Genomic DNA, 26,623 nt, shown 5'->3' with positions numbered 1-26,623 from the left:
TCTGGGCACACATAAAGCTTTTTTTCTTTTAAATATCAAAATTCCCATGACTTTTTTTCCACAAAAAAATGCAAAAACATCTCCAAAACAAAATAAATTTTCACCATTTTTTGACCAGCTCTACTCATATGTTTACTAAGGCACCTAGAAGGATCGGTGGATCTAGCCCACTGAGTTAATATCAGATATATTGATTGTACACTGTGTTATATGCATGTTCTAAACACAAAGTTATGGTTGCATTAAAGAAAAAGAGTTTAAAAACCTGCAAACAATATAAATTCAGGAATTTTAAATCTCTGTGGTCTCCACACAATGGCTCCCTGTGAACTTTCCAGGAATGGTATAGACAGAGGAGTCTGGTGCACCAGAAAGGAGGTTTACAGCCACTGTTTTTAATAGTTCATGAACTTTAAATTAAACTGTTGTTTGGGAGGAATATTTGTATGGTGCCCCTAAACTTGGGTGGTCCTGCCATGCTGGTATTTGACCCTAAAACCAGGCTTGGAACACTAGAGGCTTGCCCATTTGAACAAGAAAGTTATCTACCAAGCACAGAGTTTTCAGCTCTGTTAAAATACAGATGTAGATACATAGTCAGAGCTCCATGAAATTTTAGCCATGTAATCCCTTACTGATGTCAGTGTGTGGCATGGTCAAACCACCTTGTTATTCTGTATTGCTTTCAAAATGTAAAGTCTAATATAAACATTAAAATAAAATTCCAGGAAACCTCTCTTTCTACATATTTTTGAGATGGGATTAGAGTTCTTTAGTGGGCCTTAAAAATTTAAATGATTTATTCTTTGATACTTTCAAAATCTAGGCCCTGATCCTCAATGGGTGTAAATCAATATAGCCCTATGCATATCAACAGAGCTTTGATGATATATGCCAGCAAAGATTTTGACCCCTGATTTGTAACTACAAACAAAGGTCTAAGTAATCAAAGAGTTGAAAATGTTTAAAAACAAATATACTCATAGAAAATAAACATATACTGTACTTTACTTTAAAACTGACTTACTGGGAAGTGAAGGTGGAGTAGTGCTTGTTGGAACCAAAGTTGGTTCTGGATAAATGCTTTCCTTACACTGTCCACTTATCAGGCCAATGTCATCCAGGGCAATATCACTTTGACCTTGTTTTTTAAAGGCATCAATAATAACCTGACATTCATGAAAAACACAAATTTAGAATGTAATGCTAAATGGTCTAATGATCTGTGCCTTCTGAACAGATTTCCCCTTGTTTCATGCATTTTTTTTTAATTTCTACCATAATCTCTGGTCTGACATTCCATTGGTAAGTCACTAATGACAAGAGATAATTCCTCGCTAGAAAACTTTGTGAAACAGCGCTACAGAAGACTAGGTTGTGGTTCATGCTTACAAATGGAGAGATCCACTCATCTATACCCTATATATCAAATGAGTCAGAACACTGAATATGCAGTTCAATAATTTCATTATTTATTATAATGAAGTTTCCACACACAGAATCTGAAATCATTATGTTTCAAATTCTCTGCTGGCCTTAATTGGCTTATCTCCTTTGATTTATAAGGAGGTGAACTAGTTTAATCAGAAGAGAATTTATTGTTGTTACTGTGCCCCAAACCTACTATTACCTCCAGCAGGCCTATTACCAAATATTAAGTGCTGGTGATCTGAACAGCCAAATGCAATATTCTTCATGGTGTTAAAAGGAAATCCAGGTTCCCTGGAAAACTGACTATACCCACATTACAAGAGCATTTGTTTGCTCAGATGGTAACTGCAATCTTTAGCACTCTTTTCCAGCAGTGGTTTTGCTCAAATGGCTGCTCATCCTCACCACCATAGCAAGACTGGTCATCCCTGATACTTATGGAATGAATTTGTTGTCTAATTCAGAATAGCTGAAAAAAATCTACCTAGAGTAGTTCTACTAGAGAATAATTCCTTTTGCTTTTTGATACAAGTAGAGTCATTTTTTTACCTAGCTGGATATAAAAAAAACATTTCCAAAACATTGGAAATTCCAATATATAATTAATTGGATGAACTACTTGGGAATCTAAAGTTTCTGGTCAAATCTCATTGGGGACAAATGCTTCATATTTTATTCATGATCAAGGTATTTCAACTTACAATCAGATTTGGATATGTTCTCAGATTCCCCTTGCTGTGACCAAGAGCTCTCTTTGGATAGAAAGCTGGCTGTCCTCAGACAGCAGTAAGTCTCCCTGTCCTACCATAACAACAACAATTTAAACCCTAGAAAATACACAGTTCAGTTCTGAAGCCCCGGTCTTCTGCATACTAATAACTATTTGACAGTAAGTGTTAGTAGACCACAAAGGATATTACTTTGGCAGATGTGGAATACTGCAAACGGTTACAAAGGTTGATGGAAAATAAAGTGAAAGAGAGTTAGCTTCAAGTAATAAAAAAGAGTAATAGCTTAACAAACCTTAAAATCAGATGTTTCATTTAATGTTACTTGTCCGTAATTCCAGTTGTTTCCATAATTTCCTTCTTTCTGGAAAACTGTCTTTTCCATGTTACTGCTATTCATGATGTTAATACTTAAACGATAAACGTTAGTACCATACATATGATACCTGGAGGGGAAATATCAAGATTTTATATTATCCCACCAGACTGGAATTCATCCATATGAGTGAATAAAAAGAAATATCATACTGAAAATACTAATTCAAGCTTTTCATTGCATAGCTTTATGAAGTCAAGACAGGTCAAAAACTAAAAGGTTTTAACGTATTTTCACCCAATAAATGCTTGGAATTTGTTTCTAATATCCCACAGATATTTGTAAATTTCTACAATACAGGGTATCAAAAGAATATCATATTCAGACTTTGATAACTTCCAGCATGTGTCATTCTGAAGGACTGGCAAAGGGATCGGCAACCTTTGGCACATGGCCCACCAGGGTAAGCCCCTTGGTAGGCTGGGCCAGTTTGTTTACCTGCTGCGTCAGCAGGTTAGGCTGATCACAGCTCCCACTGGGGGAGGTTCACCGTTCCAGGTCAATGGGGGCTACGGGAAGTGGCGTGGGAAGAGGGATGTGCTGGCCACCACTTCCTGCAGCCCCCATTGGCCTGGGACAGCAAACCGCGGCCAGTGGGAGCCGCGATAAACCAAACCTGTGAAAGCGGCAGGTAAACAAACTGGCCCTGCCCACCAGGGGGCTTACCCGGGCATGTGCCAAAGGTTGCTGATCCCTGGACAGGCATCTGAAAGATCAACAAGCTAGAATGGTATTATAATAGGAGTTTTTAAGCCTCATGACTTCATTATGGGTCTTTTTCTCTCCTTCTCACTCAGAATTTCTTCAGGTAGTATCTACATCAATGACAAAGCAGAACAGAGATTCCTTGTTAGAATTAATATATTTAAAAGTCTTAAAGAATTCAAGCTAGATATATAGTTTAGAGAACATTTTTTGTGTTTCCTTTTTTCCAGACAAATAAAGACATTACAGACTAAAGATTTAGTTTTAAAAATGTAAATATCTTGATATTTTAACAGAAATAAACTCTGCAGTAAAATCCAAACAAATGAGTGTAAAAGTTTACCTGAAGTTTTCTAAGTGGAAAAAATGGGCCATATTATTATTATTATTAAAATTTCTAGTGGTCAGAGATTTCAGAACTAGAAAGGACCATTGTGATCATCTAATTTGAGCTCCAGTATAACACAGGACATAGAATTTCATCCACGAACGAGCAAGTTGTGGTTGAACTTTAGTATGGGTAGAATCTCAGCCCTATTGAAGTCAGTGGCAAAACTCCCCTTCACTGTCAGTGAGGCAAGGATTTCACCCCATATCTTTTAGACAAATACCCGGTCTTGATTTAAAGACTCCAAGTTTCATTCTTTTAGTAAGCTGTTCCAACAATTAATTACCCTCACAGTTAAAATTTTGCATCTTATCTCCAGGTCTAACACTGAAGTTCTTAGAATCATAGAAGTGTAGGACGGGAAGGGACATGAAGACGTCATCTAGTCCAGTCCCCTGCACTGAATCAGGACTAAATATTATCTAGGCCATCCCTGACAGGTGTTTGCCTAACCTGCTCTTTAAAATCTCCAATGATGGCGATTCCACAACCTCCTTAGGCAATTTATTCCAGGGCTTAACCATCGTGACAGGAATTTTTTCCTAATGTCCAACCTAAACCATCCTTGCTGTAATTTAAGCCCATTGCTTCTGGTCCTATGTTCAGAGATTAAAGAGAACATCTTTTCTCCCACAACTTTATAACCACCTTTTTATGTACTTGAAAACTTATGTCCCTGTCCCTCCCCCTGCCCTCAGTCTTCAATTCTCCAGACTAAACAATTTTTTTCAATCTTCCCACATAGGTCATGTTTTCTAGACCTTTAATAGTTTTTGTTGCTATTCTCTGGACTTTCTCCAATTTGTCCAGAAATAAGGTACCCAGAGCTGGACACAATACTCCAGTTGAGGCCTAATCAGCACACAGAGAGAAATAATTACTTTTTGTGTCTTGCTTATAACACTCATGCTAATACCTACCAGAATGATGTTTGCTTTTTTTGCAACAGTGTTACACTGTTGGCTCATATTTAGCTTGTGTCCACTATGACCCGCAGATCCCTTTCCGCAGTACTCCTTCCTAGGCAGTCATTTCCCATGTTGTATATGTGCAACTGAGTGTTCCTTCCTAGGTGGAGTACTTTGCATTTGTCCTTATTGAATTTCATCCTATTGACTTCAGACTATTTCTCCAGTTTGTCCAGATCATTTTGAATTTTAATCCTATCCTCCAAAGCACTTTCAATCCCTCCCCGTTTGGTATCATCCACAAAGTTTATAAGTGTACTCTCTATGCCATTATCTAAATCATTGATGAAGATGTTGAACAGAACTGGACCCAGAACTGATCTGTATGGGAGCCCACTCAATATGACCTTCCAGCTTGACTGTGAACCACCGATAACTACTCTCTGAGCACGGTTTTCCAACCAGTTATGCACCCACTGTAGAGGGCTGAGGCTCACCCCTGCGGCGCCTCCAGCTGGTCGTCCAGGGAATTAGCATTTCCAGCCTCCAGAGCGCCCTCTGCAGGCCAGTGTCCCGCTTGCCGCTGGGCCTGAGTCCCTCCTGGACCCCGGTGCTCCTTTCAGGCAGTACCCCCACAGATCTGGGTCTCCCCTCCCAAGGGAACCCCCACCCTCTATCCCCACCTCACTTCAGTCTATGGTCACTGCCAGTCATCAACTAGCCTCATTCCCTGGGGCAGACTGCAGTGTATGTGCCACTCATCACCGGCAAGGGGGGTTTGGATCTGTTGCCTCTGCCTACCCTTGGGCTGCCCTCTGCAACCCCAGTACCTTTCTTTGGCCCTTAACAAGACCTGCAGCCTGGCGGCGGGGGAGGGGAGGGGAGGGGAGGGGAGGTTCCAGGCTGAAGCTCCTCTGCCCTTCCCTGAGCCCTGCTTAGCTCCTAGCAGCCAGGCCCATCCCTCTCCACATCTAGAGAGAGAGTATCTGTGCTTCTGGCCCACTGCCCTCTTATAGGGGCCAGCTGGGCCCTGATTGCACTGGCTACAGCTGTGGCTGCTTTCCCCATCAGCCCAGCTTTTCTCTGGCACAGCCCTCTCCTGGGCTGCTTTAAGCCCTTCCAGGCAGGAGTGGGGTGACCACCCCGCTACACCCACCTTATAGTAGCTCCATCTAGGTTGTATTTCCCTAATTTGTTTAAGAGAAGGTCATGCAAGACAGTATCAAAAGCCTTACTAAAGTCAAGATAAACCACATCTACCAATCCCCCACATCCATAAGGCTTGTTACCCTGTCAAAAAAGCTGTTAGATTGGTTTGAGATAATTGTTTCTTGACAAAACCATGCTGACTGTCACTTATCAACTTATTATCTTCTAGATCTTTGCAAATTGATTGCTTAATTATTTGCTACATTATCTTTCCGAGTAATGAAGTTAAGATGACTGGTCTGTAATTTTCCAGGTTGTCTTTATTCCCTTTTTCATAGATTGGCACTATTTTTGCCCCTTTCCAGTCCTCCAGAATATCTCACCTTTTTCATGACTTTTCAAAGATAACTGAGGAAATATATGAACCATTAGCAATTAACTCCTTGAGTATTCTAGAAAATATTTCTTCAGGGCCTAGTGACTTGAAGACATCTTACTTGTCTAAGTAATTTTTAACTTGTTCTTTCCCTATTTTTAGTCTCTAATCGTACCTCATTTTAACTGGCATTCATTAAGTTAGATGTCCAATTACTACTAAACTTTTTGGGGAAAACTGAGAAAAAAAAAGTCATTCAACACTTCTGCCATTTCAAATTTTCTGTTATTGTCTCCTCCCCACATTGCGTAATTGGCCTACCTTGCCCTTGGTCTTCTTTTTGCTTCTAATGTATTTGTAGAATGTTTTCTTGTTACCTTTTATGTCTCTAGCTAGTTTAATCTCATTTTATGTGTTGGTCTTTCTCATTTTGTCCCTACATACTTGTGTTATTTGTTTATATTCAGACTTTGTAATTTGACCTAGTTTCCACTTTTTGTACACTTTTTTGAGTTTCAGAAAATTGAAGATCACCTGGTTAAGCTAGGGTGGTCTCTTGTCATACTTCCTATCTTTCTTATTCAGTCTTATTCAGTTGTTTATTGATATTTTCAGTGGAAGTTTTGCACTTGAGTAAGGATTAGTGACCAGTACATTTAACTGATTCTTAATCTGAATTCTCCATTAAAATCAACAATGGTCCCAAACAAGACCTTTTGGGACTGGATTTTAGGCTGTATTAGAAACAATAGGATAAAAGACATTTTATTTTGAAGGCAATTAAATACTGAATATTTGTCATAGAATTCTAATATAACAAATATCACCCTTAATAATCCTTGTGGACTCTAGTTTTTATTTCAAACAAGACAGAAAACCCAAACCAGAGAAGAAATTGTACAAGGATAACATAACTTTTTCTTAATTACCTGGCTACTCTCTTCCTTGTGAGCTGGTTTTATAGCCAAACCATAGAACCTGATCCAAAGCTCACTGAAGTCAATGAAAGATTCCCATTGACTTCTGTGGACTTTGGATCAAGGCCCGTGTTGTAATTTCTTATGGAACTGGATAGTTAGAAAACTGGAGTGAAATCCTAGCTTCACAATTCCCATTGACTACAATAGGGCCAGGATTTCACCACAGGAATCTCTAGTTTGTCCTGGAATCCAAACTCTTTGTAGAACTGTGCTGCACTCCTGGCGCTGCATGGTCTAGCCAGGTTCTAGACTTTGAACCAATTGACCAAATAATTTATGACAAAAATACATTTAGATATGATTTCATTCTTAATTAAAAGGTGATATTTAGCAATTATATAACTTGCAGATGCTTTCTAACATACCAAAAACTTAGACAGAATTGATCTGAAGCCGGAACTAAAGGCAAGCTAAAAAGCCGAACTCTCTCCTGTCTTGCTGTAAATCCTGTGGGTGTTGAAATATAAAATCCTGTAAAACAATAAATATCTTTCATTGGCTATCAAGTTGATGAAGTTTGATGATGACACTAAATTATTATAGTCAATAAAAAGAATCTGGTTAGTAAAAAATATCAGAAACAGCAGTGTTAACTGCAGATAGAGCGAAATACACGGGAAGAGTGGGGAATGTCACAATAGCAGGTGAAAATGTAAGTGTAAAGTTATGCATGTTGGTAAGCAATAGTTTTAAAACTTATATATTTTAATGGGCCCTTAACCTACAAAATGACTGAGCAACTACTCAAGGGGTGAAAATCTGGTCCCATTGAAGTCAATGGGAATTTCACCAGGTGGGGCAGGATTTAACCCAAGGAGTTTATAGTGAATGAATCAAAGTCTGCCCTTATGACAATTGTACAGGCTTTTGGAGGGAGATTATTTCCCACTCCGTACCCTCCATACCACTCCGAACCCTTCATACCATAATGGGATGTGGGGGGGGAGGAAAAAAGATTGGGACAATAAGTCATAGGTGGAAGCAACATCAACATGAAACATACATTGTTTGGTAATGTGTTTGCTAGAGTTGTCTACATTAATTAGTTGAGGCTAGGAGCTGAAAATTTCTTTTGCAATGTGAAAATGCTAAATGGGGTAAAATTAAGTGGAGAAACACTTTCATTTCAGATCAGAAAGACAATGTTAGCCACAGAATTAAGAGTCCTAAAGGTGAAATTCTGGTTCCAAGAAAACTTACAGATGCCAGGATTTCACCTCTGTTGTATAGATGCTTCATGTCTGCAAGATTCATTAAAATACATAAAAGATTGGTTTGTAGAATGAAATCCAAATCAGGTTCTTCATTTCTGTATTGATTTAGAGATGCTCATAATCATAGATTAGTAGAATCTAAGTCCACTGTAATCATCTAATCTGACCTACTGTATAACACAGGGCACAGAATGTCCCCCCCAAAATCCCTAGAGAATATCTTTTAGAACAACATCTAATCTTGATTTTAAAATTGCCAGCAATGGAGATTCTGCCACAACCCTAGGTAAATTGTTCCAATGATTAATTACTCTCACTGATAAAAATTTATACCTTATTTACACTTTTTACACTTATACATTTCTCTGCTGGATGAAGACCCCACTATTGAATACTTGTTCACCATGTACGTTAATCAAATCATCCCTTAACCTTCTTGTGTTAAGATAAATAGATTGAGCTCCTTGAGTCTATGCATAGAAGACATATTTTCTAATCCTTTTAATCACTCATCTGGTTCTCCTCTGACCCCTCTACAATTTATCAACATCCTTCTTGAACTCTGGACACCAGAACTGGACACAATATTCCAGCAGCGATTGCACCAGTGCCGAATAAAGAGAGAAAATAACCTCTCCACTCCTACTCAAGATTTCCCTTTTTATGGATCAACAGAACCTTTTAGCCACAGAGCTGCACTGGGAGCTCATGTTCACATGATTATCCACCATGATGTCCGAATCTTTTTCAGAGTCACTTCTTCCCAGGATAGAGTCCCCATCCTCTAAGTATGGCATACATTCTTTGTTACCAGATGTATACATTTTCCCCTTATTAAAAATCATTGCCTATTACCCAGAATGGGCAGGGATGTGTACCTAGGCTCTGTTTGTCAGAAACTGGGAATGGGTGATAGGGCATGGATCACTTGATGATTACTTGCTCTGTTCACTTCCTCTAGGCCACCTGGTATTGGCCACTGTTGAAGACAGGATACTGGGATAGATGGACCTTTGGTCTGACCCAGCATGGCCATTCTTATGTTGTTATTGCTTCAGCCCAGTTTGCAAAGCAATCCAAATTGCCCTGAATTAGTGACCCGTCCCCTTCATTATTTACAACTCCCCCAGTTTTTGTGTCATCTCCAAATTTTATCAGTGATGATTTTATGTCTTTTTTCCAGATCATTGATAAAAATGTTAAATAGCATTGGGCCACGAATCAATCCCTGCAGGACCCTATTAGAGACACATCCTTTTGTAGATAATTCCCTATTACAATTACATTTTGAGACCTATCAGAGTTTACCAGCTTTTAATACATTTAATGTGGGTCATGTTGATTTTATATCACTAGTTTTTTTAATTAAAATGTCGTGTGGCACCAAGTCAAATGCCTTACAGAAGTCTAAATATATTACATCTACACTACTACCTTTACTAACCATACTTGTTAATTTCACCAAAAATGATGTGGTTAGCTTGACAGGATCTATTTTCCATAAATTCATGTTGAATGGCTGTCATAAATATAAAGGGAAGGGTAAACCCCTTTAAAATCCCTCCTGGCCAGAGGAAAAACTCCTCTCACCTGTAAAGGGTTAAGAAGCTAAAGGTAACTTCGCTGGCACCTGACCAAAATGACCAATGAGGAGACAAGATACTTTCAAAAGCTGGGAGGAGGGAGAGAAACAAAGGGTCTCAGTCTGTCTATATGCTGCTTTGCTGGGGACAGAACAGGAATGGAGTCTTAGAACTTCTAGTAAGTAATCTAGCTAGGTCCGTGTTAGATTATGATTTCTTTAAATGGCTGAGAAAAGAATTGTGCTGAATAGAATAACTATTTCTGTCTGTGTATCTTTTTGTAACTTAAGGTTTTGCCTAGAGGGGTTCTCTATGTTTTGAATCTAATTACCCTGTAAGGTATCTACCATCCTGATTTTACAGGGGGGATTTCTTTATTTCTATTTACTTCTATTTCTATTAAAAGTCTTCTTGTAAGAAAACTGAATGCTTTTTTCATTGTTCTCAGATCCAAGGGTTTGGGTCTGTGGTCACCTATGCAAATTGGTGAGGCTTTTTATCCCACATTTCCCTGGAAAGGGGGGGTGCAAGTGTTGGGAGGATTGTTCATTGTTCTTAAGATCCAAGGGTCCGGGTCTGTAGTCACCTAGGCAAATTGGTGAGGCTTTTTACCAGACCTTGTCCAGAAAGTGGGGTGCAAGGTTTTGGGAAGTATTTTGGGGGGAAAGACGTGTCCAAATAGCTCTTCCCCAGTAACCAGTATTTGTTTGGTGGTGGTAGCGGCCAATCCAAGGACAAAGGGTGGAATATTTTGTACCTTGGGGAAGTTTTGACCTAAGCTGGTAAAGATAAGCTTAGGAGGTTTTTCATGCAGGTCCCCACATCTGTACCCTAGAGTTCAGAGTAGGGGAGGAACCTTGACAATGGCATTAATCATATTCATCATCATCATGATCATCACGTTCCTATTACACCTCTGGCGTTTAGGGCAGTGACGAAGCTCCTTCACTCCAATCTGTTTCTGGCAAGTCTTTCAATGGTTCCCCAGCTGTGCCCCAGGTTTTTCAGCTTGTCTTCCACAGCTCTTTGCCATGTTGTTTTTGGGCTGCCTCATTTTAGCTTGCCCTCAGGTGCCCATCTTATTGCCACTCTGGTGATGGAATCACTTTCTCTCTGAAGCACATGACCAATCCATCTCCAACATCTCCTGGCAATGATGGTTTTCAAAACCTCTTGGATGCACTGTGTCAACAGATCTTGGTTTGAGATTGTTCTGGGCCAAAAGATACAAAGGATTTTTCTGAGGCAGGTTGTGTGGAAAGAAGACAGTATGGACATGTCATACTTTCTCATTCCCCAGCATTCTTCACTATAAAGTAATGTTGAAAGTATGCAGCTCTGATAAATCTTGAGTTTGGTTTTGGTTTTGTATGTTGATGATTTCCAGACTGTATTTAAGCTCCTGAAGGTATTCCTGGCTTTATTGATTTTTTTCCGGATGTCCTGGCTTGTTCCACTGTCCTGGCTGATGGTGCTGCCCAAGTATGTGAATGTTTGTACATTGGCGAGAACATAATCCTCTATCCGTACTGGTGATGGCGAGGCAATATTAAATGTCATGATATCTGTCTTATTGTGGTTGATTTTCTGTCCAATTTGCTGGCTGAATGTATTGAGTCGAGTTGTTTTTTTCTTGTATATGGTGTTGGGTATGTGATAGGAGAGCAAGATCATCTGCAAGTCCAGGTTTCAAAGGATGAGAAGGGTGTCCATTTAATGTCTCTTGGCATGTCTTCTGTTATACGCTGCATTACCCAGTCGATGGCAACATTGAACAGGATTGCAGACATGAGACACCCTTGACGTACTCCTGTTTTGACTTCAAAACTGAGTTTACTGTGATCAACACTGCATGTAAAGTTGAAATAAAAGCTTTTGATGATGTTGATTATATGGAGAGGGATTCCATATGCCTGCAGAATGCACCATAGGCTGGTCCTGTGAATGCTATCGAAAGCCTTCTCAAAGTCTATGAAGTCTATGTAGAGCTGCCATTGCCATTCTAAGCATTGTTCTATTATGTTTCATAGAGTGAAAATCTGGTCTGTGCATCCATGCACTTTCCAAAAACCAGCTTGCTCTTTTCTGAGAACGCTATCGACTGCCTCTGATATACGCTGGACAATGATCTTACACAATACTTTGCTTGGCACAGATAAAAGTGTGATACCATGCCAGTTATTACAATCACTGAGTGTTCCTTTCTTTGGTATCTTCACTTCATTTCACTTGACCCATTGGTCTACTCATCCAGCACTTTTTCCCTTTTCTAGACTGATGTAAATAGAGGTGCCAGGATAGATGCTGCTAACTTAGGATTTACCTTGAACAATTCTGCATTTAAGTTATCCTTGCCAGGAGCTTTCCCATTTTTTAAGGATTTGATGGCTTGAATGATCTCTTCCTTATTTGGGGTGTCTGTGTTGATATCAAGTTCTTCTTCTGCCTCCTGGATGTTTGCTTCCTCTTTAGGTGGCTACCTGTTCAACAATTCTTTGAAATGCTCTGTCCAGCACATTTCTTGTTCTTTTTCGGTTGTTAGTAGGTGTCCTTGCTTGTTCCTGATGAGAGTGTTTGTTGGTGTTTGCCATTTACCACTGATAAGCTGCTTCATTTTGTAGACAGTTCCTTGTTCACCACAAGCAGCTGCATCCTCTGCTTGTGTTGCCAGATAATCAATAAATGTCATTTGTCTGCTCTTACAAGGCGTTTGACCTCCCGATGTGTCTTGCTATACGGCTTGCGGTATTTGTCCTTTAGCTTTTGGGATTTTGTGTCTACAACTTTTTTCTTCTGGGCTAGTCTGGTTTCTATGGTGTTCCCTGTGCTGGGTGTAATCCAGTCATTCCTTCTCTTCTGCCTGTAGCTGGCTTCACTGTCTGCAAGTGCTTGAAACCTGTTCTTTAACTGCAGAACAAAGGCTTTCTGTATTTCAGGGGACTTGTCAATGTCATAATGTCTATGTCCCTTGTTTGATGGACCCACACTTCTCAGCTTTAGCTTGATGGAGGCTGTCACAAGGTGGTGGTTGCTGCCAACATCTGCACCCCTTCTCACTTTCCCATCTGTCAGTGAGCACTGCCATTTGCCATTGATCATGATATGGTCAACCTGGTTCTTATCTCTGCCATTTGGAGAACACCATGTCAGCTTGTAAATTTCACAATATTGAAATAGGGTTCTGCCAATGACTAAGTCTTTCATATTACAGAAATCAACTAGCTTCTCTCCATTTTCATTCATGATGCCACACCCATATCTTCCCATTGCTCTGTCATTTTTTGTGTTGTCCTTACCGACCTTGGCATTCAGGTCTCCCATGACGATAGTTAGGTCGTAGCATGGTACTCTCTATAACTCCACCTGTAGTGTAAGGTAGAATTTTTCCTTTATTTCTTCATCACTGTCATTTGTCAGAGCATAGTATTGAACCAGGGTGATATTATTATGTTTCCCTTTCAGTCTGGCTCTCATAAGTCTGCTGCTGATGGACTTCCATTCAAGCAGGTAATGCTCTACTACCTTCTTCAAAAGGACAGCAACACCCCTCATGGTGTTGTCCATCATCCCATCCAGAATACAGCAAAGTTTCTCCCGAGGCTGCTGTTAAGCTTCCTGATGCAATCCCTCGGCTCTTGCTGACACCCAGGGTGTACAAGCTGTAGCATTTAATCTCTGCTGTGACCTAGGCTAGCTTCTCTGTTTCATACATTGTCCGTACATTCCAAAAAACAAGTTTGGTTTTTGTCTTGGTGTTGAGCACTTCAGTCTTCATGCCAGTGGCTTCCTTTTGGTTTTCACCACTGGCAGCCATATGGGTCATTGACTCCTCCAGGCTATCACACACAGTAAAGGTCGATTTTTCCGTCTCTGTTTCCATAACATATTTTGTTTTTTACGGGACAGGGTTGTTAGCCCTGTGCCTAACCCCCAACCTGGAGGACCAGGGTGTCTGTTTTGTCTGGTCCCTCCCCCACAGACCAATCTGGCATGGTTGAACCTACCAGAAGCAAAAAGCCCTCACAGACACAGATTCTGGAGATCGTTAGAGCATGCAAGCTGTCTCCCCACGACAAGGCATGGACACCAGAGGACCCTCCTTTAATTATTTATTAATCAAGTCCCATATCAGCCACTCCATGATCCTCAACAATATTGAAAAGGTTTTCTTTAGAAGTAGGTGAGTGAGAGATGAAATGGAAACAAGTCATCCCTATTTTGAAAATGTCTGCAAATATTTCAAGCAATGCACTTCTTTCTGATCCTTGGTTCATTAATTCTCTGAGCAATCTGAATCAATTTGAGAAGCATGTCTAATAATACATATAATTTTTCTTTGGTGCTTGTGCTGTTTATATGTATTATTATGTAGCATGCATCCTTTTGGCATGAGGAATGGCACTGTATAATACAATATGATGTGAAGAAAGTGAGGTGAGGTTTAAGTCTAATTTAAGTTGAAAGTAATCTTTTCTAGTGTACGTTTGAAGTATTATGCTGATTTGGTTCTGAGGCTTGTTGAATGTGTATTATCTCTTTTGCTTTTTTTGGAGAGAAGCGAACAAAACAGAACATTTTTAATATCTGTGTATAATGATGCCAGCTCATATGTTTACATCAAACTGAGGCAGTAGAAATCTGAAAGTTGAATAATGGCAATACTGCATCTAAGAACTGTCAGTTTAGATCTAGTGAGGTGAAAGAGGAAACATCTAGAATAAATGAAAAATTCAGAGTTGAAAATCATTGTCAAATGTTTTACTAAATGAATTCCTTGTTATTTCAACTGATCTGGCATGCAGAATTTGAGAATGAAAATAAGATACTGTTCTCAAGACTGATTAGGGAGTGTACATTTATGTATTACAGTCAGATGAATACTTTATACCAAATAATATATTAGGCAGTTTTGCCTCTTTTTCTGTAAGTAACGTGTATTTCAGCAGATTACAATTATCTGTATTTAATTAATGGCTGAATAAATTCTGAATAATTCTCAGTCTCACAAACAGTTTGTTGTGATTATTCAAAGTGAAATTCAAACTACATTGATTAGCATTGATTGGGTGACAGATCATATGGGGATATTTTTGTTTTCCCATTGAATAAGCATAAACTTCAGATTCAGTTTTCTAGGATGAGTATTCACAATTACTAATTCAAAATTTGCAGCCCATGAATATTCTCTAATTGTTTAAAATTAACTTTTTTCTTTGGATGTTCCTTCTATTAAACTCTTTCCTATAATTTGTTCTTACCTGACAAATTGCCGTATGTATGATCATAATCAGGGCCAGACATAAAGGGAAAGGTAGGCCCACTAATTCTCTCCCATTCACTATCATCTTCTAAACTTTGAATCCAGTAACAAAAGCCATCTTCAAAATTGCAGTTAATTTTTTCATTATCTGTGAATAATATTAGATAAGAACGTAAGAGTGGTGGTTTCATCAGCATGTCCAACTGTGCATTTCTATGAAAAAACAGTTTGAATTTTTAAGAATGCCTTTGAGGACTGCAACATATGGCCATTTTTGATTCACTCCTCTCAGGAGCAACATTATAAAGTTAAAACAGTGTATATGTTTTCCTAATAAGCCTAAACTCCTTTATGTGCTGCAGTATCCCTGGAGCTGACACTAAGTGCTCAGGCACTTAAGAATTCCTTTGATGCTCCACAGGTCAACAATATCCCATTCTCTTTTCTTCTGCTTTCCCTGTGTTCACTCCAGCATTGTTCCTTTTGAAGGCTTCCACAATTCTTTTTCTTTCCCACAATATCTTGCTCAATATTATTCCTCAGTAGGAAGGGGATCTTGTCTTCTGGCCGTCATACTTTCTATTGCAGCTCACACCTTATGCAAGGGTTCCCAGAGCACAGGAATTTTGGCCAGACAGCTGCCTCGTGTAGCCATATTCTCCCCCAGGGTCATGCCCTCCTCACCCCCATTACTCAAAATGTAGCATCCTAGATAGCAGCCACCTGTCTAGCCTATGTCTAATTTTTCCCCTGAATATCTGGAAACACCTAACCTTAACTCATGTAGTTGTCCTTCATTTATCACAAACAGATTGGCTACAAACAGATTTTCTTCCAGTATTTCTACTGACTGAAGCTGATATGCTCCTCCATTTGCTTTAACTATTCTAGGACCATCACTCATTGCAATGAGTTAGGACACCAGTAACTCCACAGTTTAATTCACCCTCAAGTGAGCAGATACTGAAGAACAAATGGTAATGCCAATGATTTTCAATTGCTCATTCTTAAATATATTTCTTATGATGTATCCCCGAGCTTTAATTTTTATTAAACCTGTAATATAAATAATATCATAATGCCTTGATACTACAATCAGTTCCACATAGGCCGATCTTAAGGCTCATGTTGAAGTAAATGGAGCTTCGAAGAAGCAGAAGGATCCACCCAGTTGCAGAACTGGGCCGTAAAATGTAGCAGTTCATTGCTCTCAACATCTCCACTTTCTCCCTTTATCAAACACAAAATACAGATTCATCAGCCTTTGCTGTTGAGAAATAACAAAGGACAAAAGACACTTACTGCTTAGCTCACTGGTACTAAAAATGGTATATGTTGCATTGAATCCATTATAATTTTCAGAATAATCTGTAATAAACTCTGCAGTAGCCTCATCAGAAAAAATGTAAATTGTTCCAGGATTTGTCCCCCAGAGCGAAGCTAAGAATAAATGAATAAAAAAGCAACTGTCAATTACAGAAGGTAATTCGATGTCACTTAAAATGAGTGGTGCTATTATAAAAAGAGAGTGAGTATGACTGTTTTTTTCAATTCTGAATAAATCCCTCTTTACAGAAGTGGTGGCTCTATCTAAAAAAACAAACAAAACAACATTTTTCTAATTAGCTAAAATATAATTATTTTTGTGAGGTCCCTCAGATCTGCACATCCATCTTACTTTAACTTCAGCACAGATACCAGCTAGTGAATGACTGTAACTAAACTGGTTGTGCTTTAATTGTATTTTGTAATATCTAACTATTCACATATTTCAGAGTAGCAGCCGTGTTAGTCTGTATTCACAAAAAGAAAAGGAGTACTTGTGGATGAATGCATCCGATGAAGTGAGCTGTAGCTCACAAAAGCTTATGCTCAAATAAATTGGTTAGTCTCTAAGGTGCCACAAGTCCTCCTTTTCTTTATTCACATATTAGCTCTTCAACTTCACACTTATTTCCCTCTAAATATTCTGGAGTTTTTGATACATGTATAAACTCCAAACCCCTAAGACCAGAAGGTTGACTACATGATTTCATTATTTGAGCTTACCCCATTTGGTAATTAATACTTTTATTTTTAGAATCAAAGAACTTTAAATACACTATGATTACATTGTAGTTTAATTTTCTTAATAACGTATACATCATAAAAGTATGAAAAAATAACAACAGCAATTACAGTGTAGTCAAAAATCACATATGACTGAATTCTAAAAATTATTTATGAAACTAATGGGGTAATACAACAAGTAACTTAGTCATGTAGTTAGCCTCCTGGTTATCAGCATGAGCCAATACCTAAATGAGGTCAGTGGAAAGACTCAAATTAACTTCAATTGGCATTGGGTCAGGTCCTATTTTATGAGTCACTGCATTATAATATATCCAGGGGGAGGCAAATCCTGGACTCCCAGTTTCCATTATGAAGTGGAGTTTAGGCTAGGCTCTCTTCCTCTCTCAATTTTTAGACAATTTCATACAGTTAGCAAGTGTGCGCTCTCCTGGAGAGGAACTTTTTGCCCATTTTAATTCTATAAATCTTTAAAAATATGTCAAAATGATAATTAAAAACTAGAATGACATAGATATGTATAGGTTTCAGAGTAGCAGCCATGTTAGTCTGTATTCGCAAAAAGAAAAGGAGTACTTGTGGCACCTTAGAGACTAACCAATTTATTTGAGCATAAGCATAAGCATGCATCCAATGAAGTGAGCTGTAGCTCACGAAAGCTTATGCTCAAATAAACTGGTTAGTCTCTAAGGTGCCACAAGTACTCCTTTTCTTTTTATAGATATGTATGTACCAAATTCTTCCCTTCCATAGTTTTTTCCTCCTTAGTGGAATGGAAACTCTGTGTGGAAATCCCTTGTAATTCTTCCTTCATGGCACACGCAGTGCCCCTTGGAAGAGACCAAGGTTCTATCCCCTTGATCTACAGATTTTGGAGAGAGCTAGTGTTGGTAACATGCATTAAGGTGTCCAATGCCTTTATACTACCACCAGACCTTTTCCCCAACCATTCCTTCACCTCCTGGGAAGCACAGCTGCTGCAGAAGCAATACTATCAAGGGATCACCCAATTGAAGCTTCCTGATCCTCCACAAAGGAACCACGTGTGTATAAGGGTGAGGTGAGATAATGTCACAAAGACAGAATTTCACGTTTCTTCACTATATATCCCCTTCTCCATCCAGACACTATTTGTAGTGCACATTTCCCTTCACTTACAAAGACAAAGACTATAAATGATAAGGAAACCTCCCAACTTTTTCTCTAAATATGTATTAAAACCCCTCATCAAAAGTTGCTTAAATGGGTTTATTCAAGTAAAATACAGGTGGAATCTCACTTCTTTAAAATAGGACACAGTGGTAAATAGTATGCATTGGTGATCTTCAGATTTACTTAGACCATAAGCCAAATAAAGCATTAAAAAGTGACTCTCTCCTTTGTATCTTAGAACAACATTTAGCAAGCCACTTTAAATGAGTAAGCAAATATATTTAGATCAGAAATCTTCAAAGAAAAAGGTAATCTGGACAACTATATGCATGTATTTGAGTCACTTCAAATATAATAATGACTGAAAAGTAATCCTGCCTTACCTCTTAAAATCTTGCTTGGTCCTGTACCTTCATAAATATTTAAAATGTCCGCATATTGTTGGGTATCAAAGGAAGTGAAGTTTAGTTTAATGGATAATCCTTGATTTGTACTAAAATAACAAAAAAACAAAAGAAAAAAAGTAAGATTATATGCTTCAGTAATTTTCCTTGTCTGTAGTAAATGAACTGTTCGTATGAAGACTGTTTAATGGATAGTGCAGAAAAATTATGGGAATTGCATTATCAGCTTTTCCAATCTGTGAAATCATGGTGAAATTTTAGATGAAGCATTACACTTTGTACAATAGCAAAAGAGAACAGATGGGAAGCCTCTTCACCTGTGGAAACTGTAGGAAACAAACCTCACTTAAGCAATTGCTTAATTGATTATCCAGACCACCTTTTTTAAGGTTCTCTTAATTTTGATTGCTTAACTAAAGAAATGGACTCGAGAGTTGAATTTCAGTTTACAGATTTTTATTAAATATCCTTGCCAGTAGCAACTAATATTATAGGATATAGGAAGACAAAACTAGTGTTGAATTATGATTTGGATAACACAAACTAAAAAATTGGTTGATATAACCATTCAGGTTTTCAGAATCAAATTAAACAACCACAATAGAAAATAATATTTATCCTCAATTACTATCTTGGGAAGGTGACTTAGTTTAGATATTTGACTCAGAGTCCCTCAGAACAGGGCCCCCCTTGAGTCATTTGTTTCTCAATTCCGATGTTGCTAACTGAGAGGAAAAAACAATCCAAAGCTAGATCACAACAGTTTTATCAGTTACTTTCATAACAATTCACCAACATCTCTTTCCCAATGGATCTATAGTAGTCAACTCTTATTACCTATTTCCCAGTTAATTATATTAGCCCCAGGATCTAACTAACACTCCTAACCGTCTAACAAACTCATACCTTTATGACAAATGGTACAGACTGAGTGTAGTACAAGAAGCTTGTACACTTGGTCTCATTTTATGTCTGTATACACCTAGAATTTAAAAGGCAGTATGCAACCATTCACTATGGTAGCTGAATGCACATTTCTTTTACAATCTTAGTTAACAACAGAAACGTTTTCATTTCTAAAACTACTTTACAATAATCTTGATTGGAACCTATTACAAAATAGGGACACACACACTATAACTCTGACAATCCTTAAAGCACATATACAAGCATGTACACATCCTTACTACGTAGGTACCTAGTTTCAGGAAGTGGTCAATTGACTAATTTGGGTCATCACCTAACAGAAAGTCTGTATCACCTGATCTTTGCTTAGTGGTCAGCTTTTTAGTTCAGTTTTCATTCACAGTAGCTGTTCACTTTGCAAACACAGATGGAGCAAAAGACAAACACAACCATAGTTTTTCCCCAGTGCGCTAGTAGGCAACCAGAATTGCTGGAAAATAGAAACATTCAGTTAATGACTTCTATCTGAGAGAGATACTTAATGTCACCAGGAGGAGTCCCTGGTGGCTGGTCCAGGACCTTAGTCTTCTCTGGTCCAGATGTCTTTGGCTTTCAGGAAGTGATGTACTGAAAGAGATAGGCCCTTTGATCCCATTTCTGCTGGGTGGTTCAACTTTATCCTTTTCTTGGAGGTGCTGGAATGGACCAATTAGATGGTGACCCATACTACTTCTGAATATTAGAAATGGCCAACCAAAATAAGAGTTCTCATCATCCTCTCAGGGAACGAGACATAAGCTTTTAAGTTCTTGCAACTGGGATTGGGATTTTCCAGGCACTTTATGCAACATGCTTTGTTACACCAGTTTGTGTACAGCAAGTTAGGTCATAGTTGTTGGTGCAACCAACTTGAGTTGTGTCTTGAACACTAGCTTCACTAGCTTTGCAGTTATGCCTGCTCAAGTTGCAGCTTCTCCAGCAACTCTCTGCTAGCCGCTGAAATCTCCAAAGTTCATATCATTTATACAAAGTCCCTCCATATTCTTTGATACTCTTTAAACTTGTTATAACAGTCCATTATACAATGCAAAATCAGTTCAAGAACTGTTGTTCTCCACCAGGCCAAAACAGAGGTATAAATCTTCCATTTCTGTTCTTCTTTCAACAACAATGGTGAGACCTTGGTATGTATGACTGAGCTGAGTCCATGCATTATATATAACCAGTTACATTTCTGATTATTCTACTCTGTGCTCAAGTGTCCTTATAAACTCACTGTTTGGTTTCAATTTCTTTTATTTATTGTCTCTCTCACTGCAGGTGTATTTCACTAGCTTGACAGCATAAGCATGCTTGATTGCAAACATTAGGCTTATTTTATCACTTAAGCTAAAATTGATCAGTATGAACACAACTACTTTCTTCCCTAACAATACCACCCATGAATAAACCCTGTCATTAAAGTCTTCAATATTTTGCCCAAAACTGTATCACCTATAGTTGCCTTTCATTTTATATACATATTAATCATAATATTAGATTTAATCCAGTTCCCTATTTCACTGCTGTATCTGGCACATCATATAATATCAATGTTTGATGTTAAATACATTTTTCATTCACTCATTTATTCATTCACAGACAGGAAAAAGGGGAAGTCTCTTTAGCTCCATCAGTGGTACACTCTTGCAAAAGGCTACAGCGACTTCACTCAGGGCACAGTCAACCTGTGCAACTCCTTGTGAAGGTTAGGACTATAACAGGGTTTAAAAGAGAACTGGATAAATTAATGGAGGTTAAGTCCATTAATGGATATTAGCCAGGATGGGTAAAGAATGGTGTCCCTAGCCTCTGTTTGTCAGAGGGTGGAGATAGATGGCAGGAGAGAGATGACTAGATCATTACCTGTTAGGTTCGCTCCCTCTGGGGCACCTGGCATTGGCCACTGTCCGTAGACAGTATCCTGGGCTGGATGGACCTTTAGTCTGACCCAGTATGGCCATTCTTATGTTACTCTGATTTTTCTCAAACTATTGAAGAAACCTAGGTGTTAGACCTTGAGTTTTTATTCTCTTGGCCATTTGTTCTATCTTTTCTAAGAGGCCTTAATGATTGGGCAAATTCTTATATAGTGATAACTCATAACCTTGGTTACTACCAGAGCCTACAGATTCCTTACATACATAAAACATGCACTTCAGGGTTTGAACCTTCTAATAATTTGGAATCAGAAGTAGAAATGGGTAGCTCTTTTTCTTAAACTGGTTGCTAATTTGTGGCCCTCTTCTGATACTTGGCTCATGATGAGTATCACCTTAATTCCCAAGTAGCTTCATTTAAGTCAAATGAACTTTTGTGGAATATTTCAATAATCAACAAGAGAAAGGATTTCAGAATCTATGACTTAGTCCATGCTACCTTCCTCCTTGTTCCAAAACCACAATTTAAGTTCAGAAGAACCGGAGCTGTCCAACCTATGAGTTGGCTCTATGTCTTCACTTCTAAGCGTCGCACCGCAGTCTGTTGCATCAGTTCAATATCACAAGTGCTGCATCCTATTCCCCCCCATCACATTCTCCATATTTTTTCTAAATGATTCTCTCTCTACTCTCCCCATCAGAAATACATGGTGGTCCAAGATCCATAAGTCCACTGCCAAAATCAATTAATCGTTCCAACAGAACCATTGATTAGTTGTTCTCTGTGGTTGTGATTCCCAGTGGAAATCCAAATACAGATTTGAAAGCAACAGTTTCAACATGCCTGTCATAACCAGTTAGGAGATACACATGGAACAAGGTTTCATGCAGCTTGTAATCCTTTTTATTTTTCTTTTGTGGCTGTGCACAGATAGAAACATAAATATATATATATTTATGAAAATGAAAAGATGAAGAATGCTGTGAAAAGTAAATACACTGGGGGAGGACTGCTTGTGTAATTAAATATGATGGAGGGAAATTGACCACACTGTTGCCATCATATTATTTTTCTGCTTTAGGTAAAAAAAAAAAGATGAAATTATATCTTTATTAAGGAAACAACTAGAAAAGGGAACACAGAAAGCATCTTTTATCAGGGGTCACTGCTGAACTTTTTGGTTACTTAGTAGAGAAGGAAAGGATGGAAAAAGATCAAACTTGGTTGTGTTGCAGGTTGATTTTTTTTAATAAATATTTTCTAACAAGAACAACATAAAATGCATCCCATTGGTGACTGAAAAATTCAAAAGACTCCCCAAAGAAACAATTGCACCCTGAAGGAAGACAAATGCCTGAGTTAGGAGATACCCAGCTGATCTTTTCAGGCTTTCATTGTGAGTACTCAGGCTTTTCTAAGGCAGAGAACTGAAGAATAAAACTAGACAATTATTTTTCCCATTGAGAAACATGTAGCTACACACATTTGATGCATAATTACTGTAATGTTGGACATAGTAGATGAACCTTTAAAAGGCCTTTGACTCAACTACACCAGAGGGTGTGGCATCCAAAGGTTAACCCTTAGATACAGGACACTCCCTCTTATGTTTGCATGTTATCTGTGATGCTCTTTTATCTATCAATTCACTATGCAGCACAATCTCATCACTTCATGACAGAGGAGTGCTAGAGAGCTTCTATATAAAGGGTAGGTATTATTGTTAGTAATAACTGATGGGGTGATTTTGATTCAGATTACTGACATGGGAGTATTTTAATATGAAAGCATTCTCATCCAGACCTACTCTGACCTTTGTGGGATGATGTCATGGGGTTCACTCACCACTAGGGGTGCATCCTCCTGACCGTTCTGGGGATTAGCTCCTTCCAGGTGCTGTCCCCACCTGTGGTGGTCTCCCCACCCATCATCCTCTTTCACCTTGTGGCCCCTCTTACATCAGCAGCTACAGCTTCCTCTTTGTGTCTTGGACCTCCCTTTCTGGGACATCAAAGTCTTTCAAGGCAAACTGTCCAAGGGAGTCTACTCACTACTGCCTGGTCTGTGACACTTCCCCATCGGCTGGCAGGGGAACCCAGGCTCATCCGCTACTATGGGTTCCAGCTCAGAGACCCTCTAGTCAGCTGCCAAGCTCTGTTCCACCCTGGATCTTACTGCCTTTTCCAGAAGGCTTTCCTTACCTTTTGACTCTACCCTCTTCTCTGGGTTTGTCAGCCACACACCTCCTTCCTTCCTAGGAAGTAACTTTAGGCTACTTGTCTCTATACCCCCAAACACACCTTCCTTCTTCCAGGGAGTGACTAGAGCCTACTTCCACGTATCCCCTTTCTGCTCTCAGCTCCTGGGCTTGTTCCTGTCCAGCTGAGCCTTGCCTAATTAATTCCTGCTCTCGCCTCCTCCTCCAGGTGCTGCCTGGGAAGCACATTGGCCCTGATAGCCAGCCTTACCCCTTCAAGCCTTGTCTGGGATGGACACCCCATCACAGAGGGGTACTTTCATTCAGGCAGAGCCCCAATGACTCTAATAGGGGCCTTATGCCTTATTCCATCTTTTGTAGGTATGTGGGCCATAATTTATTTCATGTGTTTAAATTGGGTAAATTCATCACCAAGGCCTATATTTTAAAAATTAGGTGGCTACAGTTTGGGTCCTAAACCCTTTTTTAGGTACATGATTGTCAAAAGTACTGAGTACCTACCTGTTTCCACTGATGTCACTGAGAGCTGTTGGGTGCTCAGGCTACTTATTTAGGTGCCTTATTTTAGTCACCCAATTTTGAAAATCTTGGTCCAAAATCCCTAGATCAGTGGTTCCCAACCTTTCCAGACTGTGCCCCTTTCAGGAGTCTGATTTGTCTTGCCTACCCGGAAGTTTCACCTGACCCTTAATATATAATATCTACTATATCTGATAATTAGTGTTTGCCAGCAATTATCAGTGAATGGCACTGCAGATATCAGAAGCTGGAGAGTGATGAATGTGTTTATAAAAAGGAAAACAGAAGACTTAAATACACTGCTGACTAGTTGAGATAAATGGGCAAGTTAAGGACCTGCCCTGCCAGAACAACCTCAAAAACTGGGACTTTCAAAGGAGCCTGTGTGATTTAGGATCCCAACTGCCACTGAATTTCAGTGAGAATTGGGTGTCTAACTCCCAAATTAATCACCCTCATTGGGTACATGAGGATCACAAGACTGCCATTTTACGAAGACATTACAAGAACCTTTGCCTCTCAAAGTACTTTTGAGTGTGCTAGTTGGCATAGAGTGGGATTTTCAGAAGCACCTAAGGCCCAGATCCTTGAAGATATTTAGGCACATAAGTCCCATTGAAATCAATGGGAGTTAAGTGTCTAAAAATCTTTGAAGAGCTGGGCCAAAGTGACTTAGGAACGGAAGTCCCATCGACTTCCAGCAGAGACTTGTGCCCCTAAGTCACTTAGGCACATCTGAAAATCCTGCTCATCAACAACAGTTATCTCTTTCTAAACTATTGCTTTGAAGGTAATATTTCCAGTAATATTTTTATTAAAGATAACATTCTGTGGTATGGAGAGTCAACTGAGTGGTAATACACCCAAATTATCCAGAGCAGACAAGTACTTACATATATAGAAAGTCAGTACCCAAGGTTTCTCACATCATCCCTACCACCTCATGCATCCAATATCCTAAGAGAAAAAACTGATGGTATATTTGACTCTTGAAGTTTGTGCCTTATTTTAAAGAAAGCTGTGTACATAAATGGAAGAAATTTCTATTGTACATTTTACACGAACATCTTAACAGGGAATACAAAACACAGGGAATACGTTCTGATACACAGGAAATGAGAACACCTTACAATCAAATAGATGCTAGGAAACAACATGTTTTGAAGCTACTTACCGTATAATCCATTGGCAAACAATGTTTGAATTATAAGGCTTTGGATAATTAATCGAGTGGAAAGATCCAGAGGAGCCAGTCAACATAAATTTTCCATCACAAGTTGTAGCTGTAAAGAAATAATCATTAATATTTGCCATAGTACAATATGAAATTTGAAGGTTTGCCTGAATGAAACTGGGCTCAGAAACAGGCTTATATCCACAATTTGTAAAATGTTTTATAGGGAACAGTCCTGCATTGACAGGGGGATAAGCTAAATGACCCAATAGATCTTTCCTATCTCTAACTCCTATAACTGTATGATTTCACAGTACAAGCTTGACTTTTTTTTGTCTCACTGACATATTATGGAAAACATTGTACAGTAGTCAGAGACAACACTGCTTATCTAGCCATTCATTTTTTGTATTCTCCTTCCCTGTTTTATTATTATTAAGTGCATTCACAGAGACACAGGATCTTGCCTTTAGAGTTCATATTTCCTACTGCTCATTCATCCTTGAGCTCATGAAGGATGTGGTTCACACCTTTTTTAAAAATCAGTGAATTAACCAAAAACACAAATGCAAAAAGCCCAGTAAGAACATGAAAATGAACAAAGTTTTACATTTGCATATTGTCATAAATATAAAGGGAAGGGTAAACCCCTTTAAAATCCCTCCTGGCCAGAGGAAAACTCCTCTCACCTGTAAAGGGTTAAGAAGCTAAAGGTAACCTCGCTGGCTCCTGACCAAAATGACCAATGAGGAGACAAGATACTTTCAAAAGCTGGGAGGAGGGAGAGAAACAAAGGGTCTGTGTCTGTCTGTATGCTGCTTTTGCCGGGGATAGAACAGGAATGCAGTCTTAGAACTTTTAGTAAGTAATCTAGCTAGGTATGTGTTAGATTATGATTTCTTTAAATGGTTGAGAAAGGAACTGTGCTGAATAGAATGACTATTCCTGTCTGTGTGTCTTTTTTGTAACTTAAGGTTTTGCCTAGAGTGATTCTCTATGGTTTGAATCTAATTACCCTGTAAGGGATCTACCATCCTGATTTTACAGAGGGGATTTCTTTACTTCTATTAAAAGTCTTCTTGTAAGAAAACTGAATGCTTTTTCATTGTTCTCAGATCCAAGGGTTTGGGTCTGTGGTCACCTATGCAAATTGGTGAGGATT

The 26,623-nt window shown here is 38.9% G+C and overlaps 1 protein-coding gene across 1 annotated transcript in view; it reads right to left on the bottom strand.

The window, feature by feature from the left end:
* Nucleotides 1-26,623, bottom strand: part of TMPRSS15 (transmembrane serine protease 15) — a 91,658-nt gene that overhangs the window by 39,723 nt on the left and 25,312 nt on the right. The window contains exons 10-16 of the mRNA XM_037890756.2: nucleotides 25,462-25,570; nucleotides 18,704-18,813; nucleotides 16,401-16,538; nucleotides 15,097-15,246; nucleotides 7,407-7,512; nucleotides 2,455-2,605; nucleotides 1,028-1,169 (exon numbers count right to left, since the gene is read on the bottom strand). Coding sequence (XP_037746684.1) covers nucleotides 1,028-1,169; nucleotides 2,455-2,605; nucleotides 7,407-7,512; nucleotides 15,097-15,246; nucleotides 16,401-16,538; nucleotides 18,704-18,813; nucleotides 25,462-25,570 — 906 coding nt within the window. The remainder of the gene's footprint in view (nucleotides 1-1,027; nucleotides 1,170-2,454; nucleotides 2,606-7,406; nucleotides 7,513-15,096; nucleotides 15,247-16,400; nucleotides 16,539-18,703; nucleotides 18,814-25,461; nucleotides 25,571-26,623) is intronic.

Source organism: Chelonia mydas, chromosome 1 (genome assembly GCF_015237465.2).
Source record: "Chelonia mydas isolate rCheMyd1 chromosome 1, rCheMyd1.pri.v2, whole genome shotgun sequence".
Classification (NCBI taxonomy): domain Eukaryota; kingdom Metazoa; phylum Chordata; order Testudines; family Cheloniidae; genus Chelonia; species Chelonia mydas.
Note: the sequence above shows the minus strand (reverse complement) of the source record. Positions and strands in the feature narration are given on the sequence as shown.